General features: G+C 44.8%; 1 protein-coding gene across 1 annotated transcript; it reads right to left on the bottom strand.

Moving 5' to 3' along the window:
• Positions 1–13,038: 13,038 nt before the first annotated feature.
• LOC124689150 (purple acid phosphatase 17-like) lies at positions 13,039–16,881 on the bottom strand. The gene is made up of 6 exons (XM_047222728.1): positions 16,714–16,881; positions 14,084–14,243; positions 13,850–13,960; positions 13,524–13,771; positions 13,377–13,444; positions 13,039–13,255 (listed from the first exon to the last, which is right to left on the bottom strand). The coding sequence occupies exons 1-6, from the start codon at positions 16,879–16,881 to the stop codon at positions 13,039–13,041; spliced, it is 972 nt and encodes a 323-aa protein (XP_047078684.1).
• Between the last annotated feature and the right edge of the window lie 638 nt (positions 16,882–17,519).

Here is a 17,519-nt window from a genome sequence, read left to right on the forward strand (position 1 = left end):
GTGAGTTCCTAGGGCAGGCCCTGACGGAGAGTACTGATGCTTCATGATTTCCTGAACCACGCGAACCGCAATACGCTCCAAAGTGTTCACCAGGCTCTCATAATGACGGTGTAGAGAATGAGCCACCATATAATTAACTTCCCGGCGCAGAGCTCTGGTACGTTCCTCCGAAGGGCGAGACAGATCTACTTCATCGAGAACGCCTTCGGGTGAGAATCCTTTAAACCTAATGCCATGTGTACGGGTCCTTTCGAAAGAGCCGATGAGATCGGCTTCGAAGAGAGCTTTAAGCTCATCATATTTCTTCTTGTGATCTTCAGGCAGATCTTCGTACTTGATCGGTTCGTCCGACATCTCAGTCGCAGATGTTGATGTAGTTCGTTGTAGAATGTCCCACCGGGCGTGCCGAATGTGTTGCCTGCCAAAACCCACCGGCGAGCAGGCGACGAGCAACACGGAGAGCCGGGAGGCTCCCAGGACTGCCGGTGGTCCCCGGTCCCTCGGGCAACGGCCCGCAATGCTCCGGCACACGTCCTGGCGGTTGCAAGGGCGTGCCACCTGACCTATACCTGGTCAGGAAGGTGTTGGATTGCTTCGATTAATTTCCTGCATGGTAGACACGTAAACATTAAATGAGCCTCGATCGGCTCTCAGGTTACCCTGTGAATCGGCTCAAAGAGCCGATTAACCCATGGTTCGTATTGGATCTTATGACAACATGGGTTTCCTGCTTCATCAATACCAAGTTAAATCGACCTACGGCAGTTTAGGGCTTTCACCGCATAACCGGAACGTCCTACACGTAGTTGAGCCTGGCAGATACGAAAGATAACAGAAAACTGGTCCTAGAAGAGGCCTAAAAACCAACAGAGAGTCGATTCCCGGAACATCCCATCTAGGATCGGCAAACCATACCTTACGCACTACTGGATCATTCAACCCGTTTGCAAGGCCTAACTATGCAGATATCAAACTAAACCTTGAATAACAAGGAACAACCATAACAGATCAGATCTACTAAATAAAGATGAAGCAAGATGCTGCCCTTACACCCAAGATAAGTGTAAAGGCAGCTAGATATTGAGGGGCATCATAACTAAGCAAACATATCAGAAAAGCATCGATGTAAGCCCCAAAACATCTATGATAAACGGTATTGCTCGCCATCAACAAGGCTTCAGTACGAGAAACACCAGACAACGAATAAACCGATACTGCCTAGATCGCAAGATGCGATCTAGGCAGCATGATGCTTACCCGGAAGAAACCCTCGAAACAAGGGGTGGCGATGCGCCTAGATTGTGTTTGTTGTGAACGTGATCGTCCTCCTTTCTCAATAACCCTAGGTACATATTTATAGTCCGTGGACTTTCTAACTTTGGAATAAACCTAGCTGTGTACGAACCAAACTCTATCTCTTAGTTCTAAACTAAAACTTGATCTACCATAATGTACAGATACACGGGCAATCTAGCCCAACTCCTCGCACGAGGCCGATTCAGAAACACTTTACGTGTATATCCTCCAAGCCCATCTCAATTACGGCCCATCTTCTGATTTGGCCAAAATCTGGTGATAACAGATACGCCGAGGGCAGCCCTCGGCTTAGCTCCTCGGCGACTACCTCCATCGGCGGAGCCACTATTGCCGTCGGCGTAGCCCGGTCCTCGGCGTAGCGTGTTACGCCGACGGCAAAATCGTCGGCATACAAATTAAAAAATTCAAATTTCCTTTTTCCAAAAAAAAAAATCGAAATAAAATCATTTTTTATATGCCGACGGCAAAACCCTCAGCATAGAGGGTTAATTTTTTTCAAATTTTAATTTGTTTTACACCATTTTTTCTTTTTTTACTTATTTATCTTTCGCTCAATACACTTTTAACTCTAAGTACACTTAATCTTAGGTCAAATTATAATCATGGTTAAACTTTCCAATTGGTCACCCATCCTCACACTACTCCATCCTTAGCACGCTTAACTTCTTGGTTCCATTCGGATGAGTGTCCATTAAAGAATTGATACCTTGCTGACAATAATAGCATATCAACCCTATTAACCCTTGGACCGTGATGCCACACCTCTTTATTTTTGAATTCCAAACACTTAAGTAAACAACAATGAATATATAAGTAATAATAATATTGAATTAAAATAACAATAAAATATTTTTATTTTGTGGTCTTTTTCCTATTTAATATGGAATAATTAATATCTTTAAATCTGAAAATCGAAATTCCACAAATAATATGTCTAAATCGATCAGAAAAATGAGAGGAATCTAAATATAACATCCATATCATCATTTGAACCTAAAAATAAGAGGAATCCAAATATGCGTCCAGTTTGCCATCTGGCGAAAACGGCCCCCTCGGGAGATGCGAAATGGCCGTACCATGCGCGCTGGTGCACCGTTCACCAACACGCTAAACGGACTCCCAGATAGCTAGCGCGCACATATGGCATGTGATATATGGTGCGGAGGCGGTGTCCTACCACTACGTGGAGGTCTCGCGCAATACTAAAATGCGCCCCATGTAGCTGCTTCACAAAAAAAACCCGTTTTGGCACCCTGAAAATGAAAAAACCATCGCCCATGGGTCGGATTGGAAATCTGCTCCGGACATTGCTTCCCATCCCAGGGACCACGCACGTGCCAAATATGGCCTCGTTCGACAAACTATGCGGTGTCACAGGAAGTTTCCTACTCATTTGCCCTAAAGCCATAGAACTCCAGACGTGATAGTCCTGTTTGTGAAGGGTTTTTCAAAATAATTTCCGTATCCTAATTCCGACTTTTGGAGTGGTTACTAGGACATATAAAATGACGCCATGCGGCTCCACGGGACTTTCTGACTTCGTTTAAATTGCCATTTGGCCAAAACGGGCCCCCACGGAGATGCGATATGGCTTACGCAGGCGCGCTGGTTCACCCATTGACCATCGCGCTAAACGGAAAAAAATTAGCATAAAAAGTGATGTGTTACAGACCTAAAAACATTTTTCCTGGAATTTATTGAGCGACGAAAAGTGTAGCCCTATTTCAAATCCGGTCAGTTTCCAACGGATTCGGCGGGACACCGCAGGAAGCCGCATGGATTCCCAGATAGCTAGCATGCACATATGGCATGTGATATGTGGTACGAAGGCGGTGTCCTAACACTACGTGGAGATCTCACGCAATACTAAAATGCGCTCCATGTAGCTGCTTCACAAAAAAAACCCGTTTTGGCACCCCGAAAATGAAAAAACCATCACCCATGGGTCGGATTGGAAATCCGCTCCCGGGGCCTTGCTTCCATTCCCAGGAACCACGCGCGTGCCAAATATGGCCTCGTTTCAACAAATTATGCGGTGTCACGGGCCGTTTCCTACTCATTTTCCCTAAAAGCCATAAAACCCCGAACTTGATAGCCCTGTTCGTGAAGGGTTTTCCAACATAATTGTGTATCTCAATTCTATCTTTTGGAGTGGTTACTAGGAAAAAACGCGCCATGCGGCTCCGTGGGATTTTCTGACTTGTTTAAATTGCCATCTGGCCAAAACGGGAACCCGAAGACATATAAGAAAGTGTTTGAATTGTTACTATGTTAACATGGTACTGTCCATGATTCAAATATGCTTGATTTTGACATAAACGGATAGAGTATGTTTTTTCTGAACATTTTGATACCTTATACGCATTTTTCTGACATCATATGAATTAGTTATGATTTTTACAAACTTAGACAAATTTGAAAAATGGCCTACGCCACGGTGTAGCCCTGTCTACGCCTAGGGCCAAAGATATGCCTGATGGAATTCGTAGCATAGAAAACAAAAAAATTCCTACCGCAAGAACGAAAACCAAGCCAAGATGCAATCTAGAAGATGGGAGCAACGAGGAGATCATGAGACTAACCCTCGAAGATTTCCAAAGCCTACGAGATTAGATCTCGTTGTTGCAGTAAGATGATCACTTGCCGCTTTCAAAAGCGCGTAGAAGATCTTGACGGTGCCACAGTCGGGCAGCACCTCCGTACTCGGTCACACGTTCGGTGTTGATGACGACGTCCTCCTCCCCGTTCCAGCGGGCAGCGGAAGTAGTAGATCCTCCTCGGAATCCCGACAACACGACGGCGTGGTGGCGGTGGTGGTGGAGATCTCCGGCAGGGCTTCACCAAAGCGCTACGGGAGGTGTATGAGGAGGGGGCGGCTAGGGTTTGGGGAGAGGGGAGCTGGGGCGCCGGCCTCTGGTCGCTTTGGTGGTGTGGCCAAGGGTGTGGCCGGCCCCCTCCCTCTCCTCATCTATATATAGGTGGAACACACCAAGGGTTGCCCAAAGAACGAATAAGAGTCCAACTCAAAAACCTTCCTTATGGGCGAATCCTACTCAGGGTGGGACTCCCCCCTTTCCCTTTGGTGGGGTGGCCGGCCCCCTTAGGTGGAGTCCACCCGGGACTCCTCCTCCCTTTGGCTGGCCGGCCAAGGTTGGCGGAGTCACCTTCCATTGTGATTTCTTCCGGACTTTTCTATAACCTTCTAGAACCTTCCATAAATACACCGGATCATTTTCAAACTTAGAAAATGACTTCCTATATATGAATCTTATTCTCCGGACCATTCCGGACCTCCTCGTGATGTCCTGGATCCCATCCGAGACTCCGAACAAACATTCGAACTCCATTCCATATTCCATATCTACTTAAAACGACATCAAACCTTAAGTGTGTCACCCTACGGTTCGTGAACTATGTAGAAATGGTTGAGACTCTTCTCCAACCAATAACCAATAGCGGGATCTAGAGATCCATAATGGCTCCCACACATTCAACGATAACTTAGTGATCGATTGAACCATTTACATACGATACCGATTCCCTTTATCTCGCGATATTTCACTTGTCCGAGGTTTGATCATCGGTATCTCCATACCTTGTTAAACCTCGTCTCCGACAAGTACTATTTACTCGTACCGTGGTATGTCATCTCTTATGAACTATTCATATGCTTGCAAGCTAATCAGACGATATTCCACCGAGAGGGCCCAGAGTATATCTATCCGTCATCAGGATGGACAAATCCCACTCTTGATCCATATGCCTCAACTCATACTTTCCGAATACTTAATCCCACCTTTATAACCACCCATTTACGCAGTGGCGTTTGATGTAATCAAAGAACCCTTCCGGTATAAGTGATTTACATGATCTCATGGTCGAAGGACGAGGTAACTATGTATCAGAAGCTTATAGCAAATTGAACTTAATGACGTGATCTTATGCTACGCTTATTTGGGTGTGTGTCCATTATATCATTCATCAATGACATAACCTTGTTATTAATAACATCCAATGTTCATGATCACGAAACCATGATCATCTATTAATCAACAAGCTAGTTATACAAGAGGCTTACTAGGGACTCCTTGTTGTTTACATAACACACATGTATCAATGTTTCGGTTAATACAATTATAGCATGGTATGCAAACATTTATCATAAACACAAAGATATATAATAACCACTTTATTATTGCCTCTTGGGCATATCTCCAACAGTCTCCCACTTGCACTAGAGTCAATAATCTAGATTACATTGTAATGTACCTAACACCCATGGCATTCTGGTGTTGGTCATGCTTTGCCCTAGGGATAGCTTTAGTCAACGGATCTGTCACATTCAGATATGTGTGTACTTTGCAAATCTTTACTTCTCCATATTCGATGTACTCGCGAATCGAATGTAAATGCAGCTTGATATGCTTCAGCTTCTTGTGTGACCTTGGTTCTTGTGCATTGGCGATGGCACCCATGTTGTCACAATAGATGACTAGTGGGTCCAATGCACTAGGAACCACACCAAGCTCAACAATGAACCTCTTCATCCATACTGCTTCCGATGAAGCCTCCGAAGCCGCTATGTATTCCGATTCAGTTGAAGACTTCGCCACCGTGCACTGCTTGGAGCTACACCAGCTTACTGCAGCACCATTCAATATAAAAACGTACCCAGACTGAGACTTAGAGTCATCAGGATCAGTGTTCCAACTTGCATTGGTGTAACTGGTTAGAACGAGCTCTTGGTCACCGCCATAACAAAGAAACATATCCTTAGTCCTTTTCAAGTACTTCAGGATATTCTTGACCGCTCTCCAGTGTTCCGTTCCTGGATCACTTTGATATCTGCTGGTCAAACTAACAGCATGTGCGATATCCGGTCTAGTACACAGCATGGCATACATGATAGAGCCTACTGCCGAAGCATAGGGGATCTTGTTCATCCTCTCTCTTTCTTCTGCCGTAGCCGGACCTTGAGTCTTACTCAAGACCTTACCTGGCAACATAGGCAAGAACCCTTTCTTGCTTTCATCCATTCTAAAATTCTTTAGAATCTTGTCCAGTATGTACTGTGTGAAAGCCCTATTAGGCGTCTTGATCTATCTCTATAAATCTTGATGCCTAAAATGTACGCTGCTTCACCAAGGTCTTTCATTGAAAAACACTTATTCAAATAACTTTTTACACTGCTTATAGTTCTATATCATTCCCAATCAATAATATGTCATCTACATACAATATCAGGAATGCTACAGAGCTCGCACTCACTTTCTTGTAAATACAGGCCTCTCCATGACACTGTATAAACCCGAAGTCTTTGATCACCTTATCAAAGCGTCGGTTCCAACTCCGGGATGCTTGCTTCAGTCCATAAATGGAACGCTGAAGTTTGCATACCTTGTCAGTATTTTTAGGATCGACAAAACCTTTGGGTTGTACCATATACAACTCTTACTCAATGTCACAATTAAGGAACGCCGTTTTGACATCCATCTGCCAAATCTCATAATCGAAAAATGCAGCTATTGCTAACAAAATCCTCACAGACTTTAGCTTCGCTACAGGTGAGAAGGTCTCATCGTAGTCAACTCCTTGAATTTGTCAGAAACCCTTTGCGACAAGTCGATCTTTATAGAAAGTAATATTACCATCCGCATCTGTTTTTCTCTTGAAGATCCATTTAATTTCGACAGCCTTGCGGCTATCAGGCAAGTCTACCAAAGTCCACACTTTGTTATCATACATGGATCCCATTTCGGATTTCATGGCTTCTTGCCATTTGTTGGAATCTGGGCTCATCATCGCTTCTTCATACGTCGCAGGGTCTTCATCATTGTTGTCCACAATCATGACATTTAGACAAGGATCATACCAATCAGGAGTGGTATGCTCCCTAGTCGATCTGCGAGGTTCAGTAGCTACCTCGTTCGAAGTTTCATGATCATTATCATTTGCTTCCTCTCTTATCGGTGTAGGCTGTACAGGAACATCTTCCGGTACTGTGCTACTCTGATCTACGAGAGAAGGTTCAATAACCTCGTCGAGTTCTACTTTCCTTCCAGTCACTTCTTTAGTGAGAAACTCCTTCTCAAGAAAGGTTCTGTTCTTGGCAACAAAGATTTTGCCTTCGGATCTGTGATAGAAAGTGTACCCAATAGTTTCTTTAGGGTATCCTATGAAGATGCATTTCTCCGCTTTGGGTTCTAGCTTGTCAGGTTATAACTTTTTTTACATAAGCTTCGCAACCCCAAACTTTAAGGAACGGCAGCTTAGGTTTCTTCTGAAACCACAATTCATACGGTGTCGTTTCAACGGATTTAGATGGTGCCCTATTTAAAGTGAATGCAGCTGTCTCTAATGCATAACCCCAAAACGATAATGGCAAATCAGTAAGAGACATCATAGAATGAACCGTATCTAAGAGAGTTCGATTACGACGTTCGGACACACCATTGCGCTGTGGTGTTCCCGGCGGTGTCAACTTTGAAAGTATTCCGCATTTCTTTAAATGCATGCCAAACTCATAACTCAGATATTCGCCTCCGCGATCAGAACGCAGAAACTTAATCTTCTTGTTACGTTGATTTTCTACTTCACTTTGGAATTCCTTAAACTTCTCGAAAGTTTAGGACTTATGTTTCATGAAATAGATATACCCATATCTACTGAGATCATCCGTGAAGGTTAGAACATAACGATAACCACCGCGGGAGGCTACACTCATTGGTCCGCACACATCAGTATGTATGATTTCCAATAAGTCTGTAGCTCGCTCCAATGTACCAAAGAATGGAGTCTTAGTCATTTTTCCCATTAGACATGCTTCGCATCTATCAAGTGACTCAAGAAGTCCATCAGAATGGAGTTTCTTCATGCGTTTCACTCCAATATGACCAAGACGACAGTGCCACATATAAGTAGAATTATCATTCAATTTAATTCGCTTAGCATCAATGTTATGAACATGTGTATCACTACTATCGAGATTTAACAAGAATAAACCATTCATCTCAGGCGCATGACCATAAAAGATATTATTCATATAAATAGAACAACCATTATTCTCTGACTTAAATGAATAACCGTCTTGCATTAAACAAGATCCAGATATAATGTTCATGCTCAACGTAGGCACCAAATAACAATTATTAAGGTTTAAAACTAATCCCGAAGGTAGATGTAGAGGGAGTGTGCTGACGGCGATCACATCGACCTTGGATCCATTTCCAACGCGCATCATCACCTCGTCCCTCGCTAGGCTTCGTTTATTCCGTAGCTCCTGTTTCGAGTTACAAATGTGAGCAACCGAACCAGTATCAAATACCCAGGCACTACTACGAGAACCAGTAAGATAGACATCAATAGCATGTATATCAAATATACCTTTCTTTTTGACAAGGCCGCTCTTCAGATCAGCCATGTACTTGGGGAAATTACGCTTCCAGTGCCCCTTCTCCTTGCAGTAATAGCACACAGTATCAGGTTTAGGGCCAGCCTTAGGCTTCTCAGGAGGCGCAACAGCTTTCTTGCCGCTCTTCTTGAAGTTGCCCTTCTTAGGTTTGCCTTGCTTCTTGAAAACTGGTGGTCTTGTTGACCATCAACACTTGGTGCTCTTTCTGTATCTCAATCTCAGCAGATTTCAGCATGGAGAAGAGTTCAGGTAACTCCTTGTTCAAGTTCTGCATGTTGTAGTTCATCACGAAGTTCTTGTAACTTGGTGGCGATGATTGGAGGACACGATGAATAACCAGCTGGTTAGGAATCACTATCCCCAAGTCACTGAGCTTCTTCGCATGCCCGGACATAGCGAGCACGTGCTCACTAACGGAGCTGCCCTCTTCCATCATACAGCCAAAGAAGTGTTTCGAGGCCTCATAGCTTTCACGGCCGCATGAGTTTCAAAAATAGTTTTTAGCTCATGGACCAGCTCATAAGGATTGTGGTGCTCAAAATGCTTTTGGAGCTCCGCCTCTAGGCTGCATAGGATGACACACTGAACTTGAGAGTACCGAGTCACCCGAGTCTCGTAAACATTCTTTTCGTCCTCGGATACTGCAGGTGGTGGTGGGGAACCTAGCGGTGCATCGAGCACATATTGCAGATTTCCACCATTGAGGAAAATCCTCACATGACGGAACCAGACGGTGAAGTTGCTACCATCGCTTTTAAGCTTTTCTTTCTCTAGGAACTGGTTAAAATTGATGCAGGGGGGGACGCCATGATCTACAACATATTTGCAAAGAGTTTAGACTAAGTTTATGATAAATTGAGTTCAAATTTTAATTCTTAAATTAAACTAGGTGAACTCCCACTCAAAACAATATCCCTCGCATTATCTTAGTGATCACACGAACCAAATCCACTACACCAAGTCCGATCATCACGAGACAAGATGTAACTTCAAAGGCGAACACTCAAAGTGTTCATCATATCAATCATATGAATCATGCTCTACCTTTCGGTATCCCGTGTTGCGAGACCATGTCTGTACATGCTAGGCTCGTCAAGCCAACCTTAGTATCCGCGTGTGCAAAACTGGCTTGCACCCGTTGTATGCACATGTAGAATCTATCACACCCGATCATCACGTGATGCTTCAAAACGACAAGTATTAGCAACGGTGCATACTAAGGATGAACACTTTATTATCTTGATATTTAGTGAGAGGGATCATCTTATAATTCTACCATCGCGATCTAAGCAATACAAGATGCATAAAAGGATTAACATCACATGCAATTCATATGTGATATGATATGGCCCTTTTGTCTTTACGCCTTTGATCTTCATCTCCAAAGCACGGACATGATCTCCATCATCAACGGACATGATCTCCATCATCGTCGGCGTAGCGTCAAGGTCAATGGCGCCGTCTTCATGGTTGTTCTCCCATGTAGCAACTATTACAACTACTTTGAAATAATACATCAACATGAAATTTAAAGACAACCATAAGGCTCCTGTCGGTTGCCACAATACAATAATGATCATATCATACATATTCATCATCATATCATGGCCATATCACATCACCAAACCCTGCAAAAACAAGTTAGACACCTCTAATTTGGTTTGCATATTTTACGTGGTTTAGGGTTTTCGAGTAAGATCCAATCTACCTACAAACATGAGCCACAACGGTGATACTAGTGTTGTCAATAGAAAGAGTAGATTGAATCTTCACTATGGTGGGAGAGACAGACACCCGCAAAGCCACTTATGCAATACAAGTTGCATGTCGAGCGTGGAGCAAATCTCATGAACGCGGTCATGTAAAGTTAGCCCGAGCCGCTTCATTCCACCATCCCGCAAGATGCAAAGTACACGAACTAAAGACAACAAAGCATCAACTCCCACAAAACCATTGTGTTCTACTCGTGCAACCAATCTATGCATAGACACGGCTCTGATACCACTGATGAGATTCGTAGCATAGAAAACACAAATTTTCCTACCACAAGAACGAAAACCAAGCCAAGATGCAATCTAGAAGATGGGAGCAATAAGGAGATCATGAGACTAACCCTCGAAGATTTACAAAGCCTGCGAGATTAGATCTCGTTGTTGTAGAAGATGATCACTTGCCGCTTTCAAAAGCACGTAGAAGATTTTGACGGTGCCACAGTCGGGTAGCACCTCCGTACTCGTTCACATGTTCGGTGTTGATGACGACGTCCTCCTCCCCGTTCCAGTGGGCAGCGGAAGTAGTAGATCCTCCTCGGATCCCGACAGCACGACGGCGTGGTGGCGGTGGTGGTGGAGATCTCCGGCAGGGCTTCGCCTAAGCGCTACAGGAGGTCTATGAGGAGGGGGGCGGCTAGGGTTTGGGGAGAGGGGAGCTGGGGCGCCGGCCTCTGGTGGCTTGGGTGGTGCGGCCAAGGGAGTGGCCGGCCCCCTCCCTCTCCTCATCTATATATAGGTGGAACACACCAAGGGTTGCCCAAAGAACGAATAAGAGTCCAACTCAAAAACCTTCCTTATGGGCGAATCCTACTCAGGGTGGGACTGCCCCCTTTCCCTTTAGTGGGGTGGCCGGCCCCCTTAGGTGGAGTCCCTCCGCCTTCCATGGTTATTTCTTCCGAACTTTTCTAGAACCTTCCATAAATACACCGGATCATTTTCAAACTTAGAAAATGACTTCCTATATATGAATCTTATTCTCCGGACCATTCCGGACCTCCTCGTGATGTCCTGGATCCCATCCGAGACTCGAACAAACATTCGAACTCCATTCCATATTCCATATCTACTTAAAACGACATCAAACCTTAAGTGTGTCACCCTACGGTTCGTGAACTATGTAGACATGGTTGAGACTCTTCTCCGACCAATAACCAATAGCGGGATCTGGAGATCCATAATGGCTCCTACGCATTCAACGATAAGTTAGTGATCGATTGAACCATTTACATACGATACCGATTTCCTTTATCTCGCGATATTTTACTTGTCCGAGGTTTGATCATCGGTATCTCCATACCTTGTTCAACCTCGTCTCCGATAAGTACTATTTACTCGTACCGTGGTATGTCATCTCTTATGAACTATTCATATGCTTGCAAGCTAATCAGACGATATTCCACCAAAAGGGTCCAGAGTATATCTATATGTCATCAGGATGGACAAATCCCACTCTTGATCCATATGCCTCAACTCATACTTTCCGAATACTTAATCCCACCTTTATAACCACCCATTTACGCAGTGGCGTTTGATGTAATCAAAGTACCCTTCCGGTATAAGTGATTTACATGATCTCATGGTCGAAGGACTAGGTAACTATGTATCGGAAGCTTATAGCAAATTGAACTTAATGACGTGATCTTATGCTACGCTTATTTGGGTGTGTGTCCATTATATCATTCATCAATGACATAACCTTGTTATTAATAACATCCAATGTTCATGATCACGAAACCATGATCATCTATTAATCAGCAAGCTAGTTATACAAGAGGCTTACTAGGGACTCTTTGTTGTTTACATAACACACATGTATCAATGTTTCGGTTAATACAATTATAGCATGGTATGCAAACATTTATCATAAACACAAAGATATATAATAACCACTTTATTATTGCCTCTTGGGCATATCTCCAACAATGCCGAGGGCTGCCCTCGGCGTAGACCTATCTACGCCGAGGGTCGGACTAGCAGGCTGGCCTGGCCGGGCCATACGCCGACGGCCCCGACTTTTGGCCGTCGGCGTATGAAAGGCCCTCGGCGTATCGCGCCATTCCTGTAGTGAACATGATTGTATCGGGTTAGTTGTGCGTGTGTTCAACATGTTCTTCATGTTCATCCCTTAACCCCTCGTGTTCGTGGTCAATTTGTGATATCGGGCAACCCACGGGTCTTAGGCCGTACCATCTTGGATAAGATTAAGAGAGAGGCGCGGCTTTGGGTGCTTGCGGGTGCGAAACGCTTAGGCGAAATGATGCCGGGAGAGCAATTCGTGTAATAAATATTTACGGTCTTGTAAAACTTTCTTCTTCTTAATTAATATATTGGAGCAAGGCTTTTGCCCTGGTTTCAAAATAAAAACTTCCACAGTGGGCACAATTGTAATAATTAAGTAATGAACCGAGCAGAACATTTTGTTACAGAGAGGTACGCTGGTTCGACACAAAGAAGAACTAGGAGAAGCATTTGCATCCCATCGGTTGCGACAGGTTAACAGTAATAACATGGTGTCGTCGGTCCGACGTGTGAAATGGATCAGCTCACGATGATGGCGGCGGCCGACTTGGTGAGACCCCAGGTGTGCAGGACTGTCCCGGCAACGTCATAAAAGACAAAGTTGGCCTCCGCCGCGGTGAGATGCATGGACAGGAACCCCTGCCCGTCGTAGAGGAACTCCATCTTGTCGGAGGTCGGCTTGAACTTACCCGCCCACGCTTTAGATCCTCCGCCGCTGGTCACGAACTCCACGGGGCTGCGCTCGTACAGAAAAAAATATATCTTATTTCTACTTTTTGATTCATGAAAAAATAAGAAAAGATGAAAGAAGTTTGAAGGCGAATTAGCTATTTGACGGATAAACATGCTCTCATCACCTGTCTACGCTGCTGATACGCTGTAGACAGTGGTCGTGGCCGTTCAGGTACATGTCCACTCCATGGGTCTGCGAAAAGATCAAACATTTCTGATTAAACTGCTGATGCCAATAATGCGCAATAGCTAGCAGCTAGTTTGGTTAATACCTTGAGGACTGGGAGGAGGTGCTCACGGAGCTCCGTGGTGTTGCCGTGCTCGCAGCCGCTGCTGATGGGGTGGTGGCCGACCACGATCTTCCATGTCGCTTTGGACCCCGTCAGGGCGTCCTCCAGGTCGTTGAGGAGGTTGGCGATGTAGGTGTCACGAGGAGCAACGTTCCTCCAGTCGAACTTGCTCTCGTTCCAGTACTTGAGCACGAAGGGCGAAGTGTCCACCAGGAAGAAGTCCACCATATCTATTTGTTTGTGTGTAGTGTTCAGCAAAATACAAATTAAGATAACAAAAAAAAATCACACCATATGGTATACTATACCTGCTTCGACGATGAAGGACTTATTAACGGAGGTCCACCGGCTGTCGACTTCCCGGATGGCGGCGCTTTGCTGCGCCAGAGCGTCGCCGGTGTAGTCATGGTTGCCAAGCACTGCGTGGCACACAAGACATAAGCTAAGTCTCTCCAGACATAGTACGAACGTGTACATCAGCTTGCTCCGTACGTACGTAGATCTTTTGGATACACAAAATTAACTGGTTGTGGTGGCATTACCGATGTACCATGGCTTCTGGAGGCTGTCGGCGGTGTAGATGTCGGTGAAGGACGCTTTGAAGAAAGCCGTGTCGTTGTCACCCGAGAGGCCGTCGTTGTAGAAGTTGTCGCCGGTGGAGATGATGAAATCAGCGCTCAGCTTCTCCCCGACTACTCCCATCTGTACGTGTAAACAAGATTGGCTGATTAAGATGATGTATCCAAACAAGACAATCAGGCTCACTTGACTAAACAATGCTTGAAGTCAAAGCAGGATCCATTTTCTATTACAGGCAATGTAATCTGCACTGACGCCGCTTGGAAGTGTGGAAGCAACCAAGACCCAACTCCAGCTGGTGTAGGAATCATCATTCAAATTCAAGGCAATCAACATTGTCAGCAGATACATATCACTGCCTTGTCACCACCAGCCCACTCTCCTCTACAGGCGGAAGCTTATGCACTCCTACTAGCTTCGAAGGTGGCGGATCTGCTCCACATACAGGAACCTGACTTCTTTACTGATTGTTCTATTCTGGAATCTGCTGCAAGTACAACTTCAATCCTTGGTGCTCCCCAGGTCATTGGATAATAAGGCCAATTCTGGCAGATATCCAAAAAACGCAGGCTTTCCATCCAAACAGAATTTCTCATGTCAACAGATGCTTCAATTTTAAAGTTCATCATCAAGCTAGACTAGGCCTTAGAATTCAAGCTTCTTCTCTAGCTTTTAGATGTCTCTCTTCACATACAGGTCTATGTACAATCAGAGATGTTCTCTCTATGTCAAGTGTGACCCCTTTCACACTTCTCTCTGTAAAATGTTGCTAAGTTAAATAAAAATGTTTACTGTTCAATTTTTTTTTTTGGTTCTAGGTCGATCTACTAAGATCAAGATAGTTCTAGGCATTGGTTGAGGAATCTTGTTGAGGATCTGCCACAAAATCGCTAGCTGGCGCAATACAAAACTTTACTAAAAGAGCAACATAAATATTTCAATGAAGCCTCGTAAATAGTCACTTGGCCCGGACCTTCATCTTCCGCTAATTGAAATTAGAGAATAAATTTTGTATTTTAGGGGTTTGGCAATGGTAAAAATAACGATTTGTTTTTTGAATAATAGCTATGCCATCGAGCAACCAGCGACCAAAGACACATGTGGTCATTAATTATGTGAAAAGCTAACCTTTCCAATATGCTAGTCAAGCTTATACTGGTTTGTGTGAGCCATAATCTCGTAGTGCACATGAGAATTGCTCATGAGTTCGTAATTACACATCTTTTTTTCCAATAGCATATGAAATCGGGTGAGGTCATCTAACCGAGAATTAAGTAATTCTGGAACGACCAAGTTTGGAATTTCATGCTCTAGATAGAGCAACCAATAGACCGATCTAGTGGACAAAGAACTAGACAATCATATACATTACACAGATAACTAGCTTCTTAATTGAACAATTTTGCTAGCTCTAGGCTAGCTGAGAAATAGGCCAGTTCTAAGTTGACTTCTTAGGGGCAAAAAATTCTGAACTATTTTTCTCCCATTTTATTTGTTATTTTTGAGTGACATGCAAAAAAATTAAATTAAAATATTATATAATTTGAAAGATACAAAAAAGAGAAAGTCAAAAGATGTGCAGGTGCGCAGAACGCGCCTGCTAATCAAACTTTTAATGCATCGCCCAGTACTTTGACACATATAAATATATAATCCGTTCATAGAATGACCGGCCACTTTTTTATACATCATCAAGTGGCTTGCTGTCTTCAAAGTCTTGTACGGCGAGAGGGGTGTTTGCTGTCTATTATGGTGCTTATTTTAATCTCCGGATGACGAAGAGCGAGCGAAGGAAGAAGACGGTCATTATGGTTTTCTTTGTCATTATTGGTTGTTTTGAGGCTTGCTGTGTGTTGCTTGTAATATCATCATATGTTTCCCCTGATAAATATGTAAGATATGGGCGTCTTTTCGAAAAGAAGAAAAAGATCTCCTGGTTAAAAGGGAAGTGTATAGTGCGACCGTATTCTAACAAATACTAGAGATATAAATGACGGCCGTCCCACTACTTTCGCGCTTTCGGCTAGTTACTTAAAGAAAGACCAACTGAAATCGCGTTAGAGCACCAAACATGTGCGTTAATGGGACTAATCACTATAGGGTTACTGAATACTGATGCTATCCTGCCAAAACTTCACAGATACGAGTGTAGTGGAGTACTAGCAATACTGATCCAGCTTAGATTTTGGAGTCGCTCATAGCAGATTGCTAGAAGTGATGTTAGCTACTTGTACCTTCAGTGAAAACTTTCTGTAATGCTAAATAACTTCAGTGAGAAGTTGCTAGCATCTTAAGGTGTTCTTTATATCAACTGTCTTCTATTTGTTGTTGTCATGGGTGACCATTAGTTGTAGGGCCCAGTCCTCGTGATGCTTATTCATGTGTACTTATCCCGTACTGATCCCCGCTAAGATTTTGGAGTAGCTAGTTGCCAGAAGTGCTATTGGCTACTTATATATCTTGTGAAATTTTTCTGTAATGCTGATCTGAAATTCCATGCAGGTGATCATTGGTGATGTCGCAGACTCGCAGCTCCAGGAATATTTCTCTAAGTAGCAATCTACAAGCATGAGACGGAAGTTTTAACGTATACCTGCTCGGCCACAAGAGTCTGGTTAAACTGCCCGCCCCTCCCCCAGTCGCCGACGGCTAGCACGGTGAGCGACCCATCATCCTTGGGCGCGTGCTGCACCCGCTGCAGCTCCGCCGCGGCCGGCGACAGCAGAAGCAGCGCGCTAACGAGGAGCGACACCGCCGCCATGTCCGAGTTGCAGAGCTCGCGGCCACGGCTCCAGTTGCTGGAGGAGAAGAGAGAGAGACACACACACGAGGCTTGAGGAGGTGTTGGATCTCGATCGATGAGTGATCCAGAGGAGCACCGAGGCAGGGGTATTTGTAGCGCGCGGGCGAGGTGACGAGCTGGCGTTTGGCGCCACCCCCAATAATTTGAAGGAAGGTCCTGTGACCTGTGCTGCTAGCTGCCCGGCCGGGGCCGTCGGTTAGAGGAGCTTCATTACGGATTGATTGCGGATAAGATGAGACGGTTTGCGTGCGCGCTAAGCTTAGTAGTACTTGCGGGGCATTCAACAGCGCCGCCGGGTACAGATCAGTAAAGTGTATGCATGGGTGTGTACGCCGGGTACGGATTGCATGGATGGTTTAGGGCATCTCCAACGGGGCAACCCAAACCGCGCCCGCGCGTCCGTAGAGCCGAACAAAAATGCGGCCCAACGCTGGGACGCACCGCAAAAGCGGATGGCCGCGGCGTCCGGAACGACGCAAACCCGGCCCAAATCTGGGCCGGGTTTGCGTGGCCGCGGATGGCACGCGCCGTCCTCGCGTGTCCGCCCTGGTCCGCCCGGCCGGCCCACATGTCGGTGCCCTGGGCCCTATTAAATG

Source organism: Lolium rigidum, chromosome 2 (assembly GCF_022539505.1).
Source record: "Lolium rigidum isolate FL_2022 chromosome 2, APGP_CSIRO_Lrig_0.1, whole genome shotgun sequence".
NCBI classification, from domain to species: Eukaryota; Viridiplantae; Streptophyta; class Magnoliopsida; order Poales; family Poaceae; genus Lolium; species Lolium rigidum.

Bases quoted from the DNA above. Each gene is read 5' to 3' on its own strand.
- LOC124689150 (XM_047222728.1), bottom strand. From the start codon at position 16,881: ATGGCGGCGGTGTCGCTCCTCGTTAGCGCGCTGCTTCTGCTGTCGCCG. The intron at 14,244-16,713 runs GTATACGTTAAA...TTACACGTACAG, and splicing joins AGACTCTTGTGGCCGAGCAG to ATGGGAGTAGTCGGGGAGAA. The intron at 13,445-13,523 runs GTATTAACCAAA...ATCTTTTCGCAG, and splicing joins ACCTCCTCCCAGTCCTCAAG to ACCCATGGAGTGGACATGTA.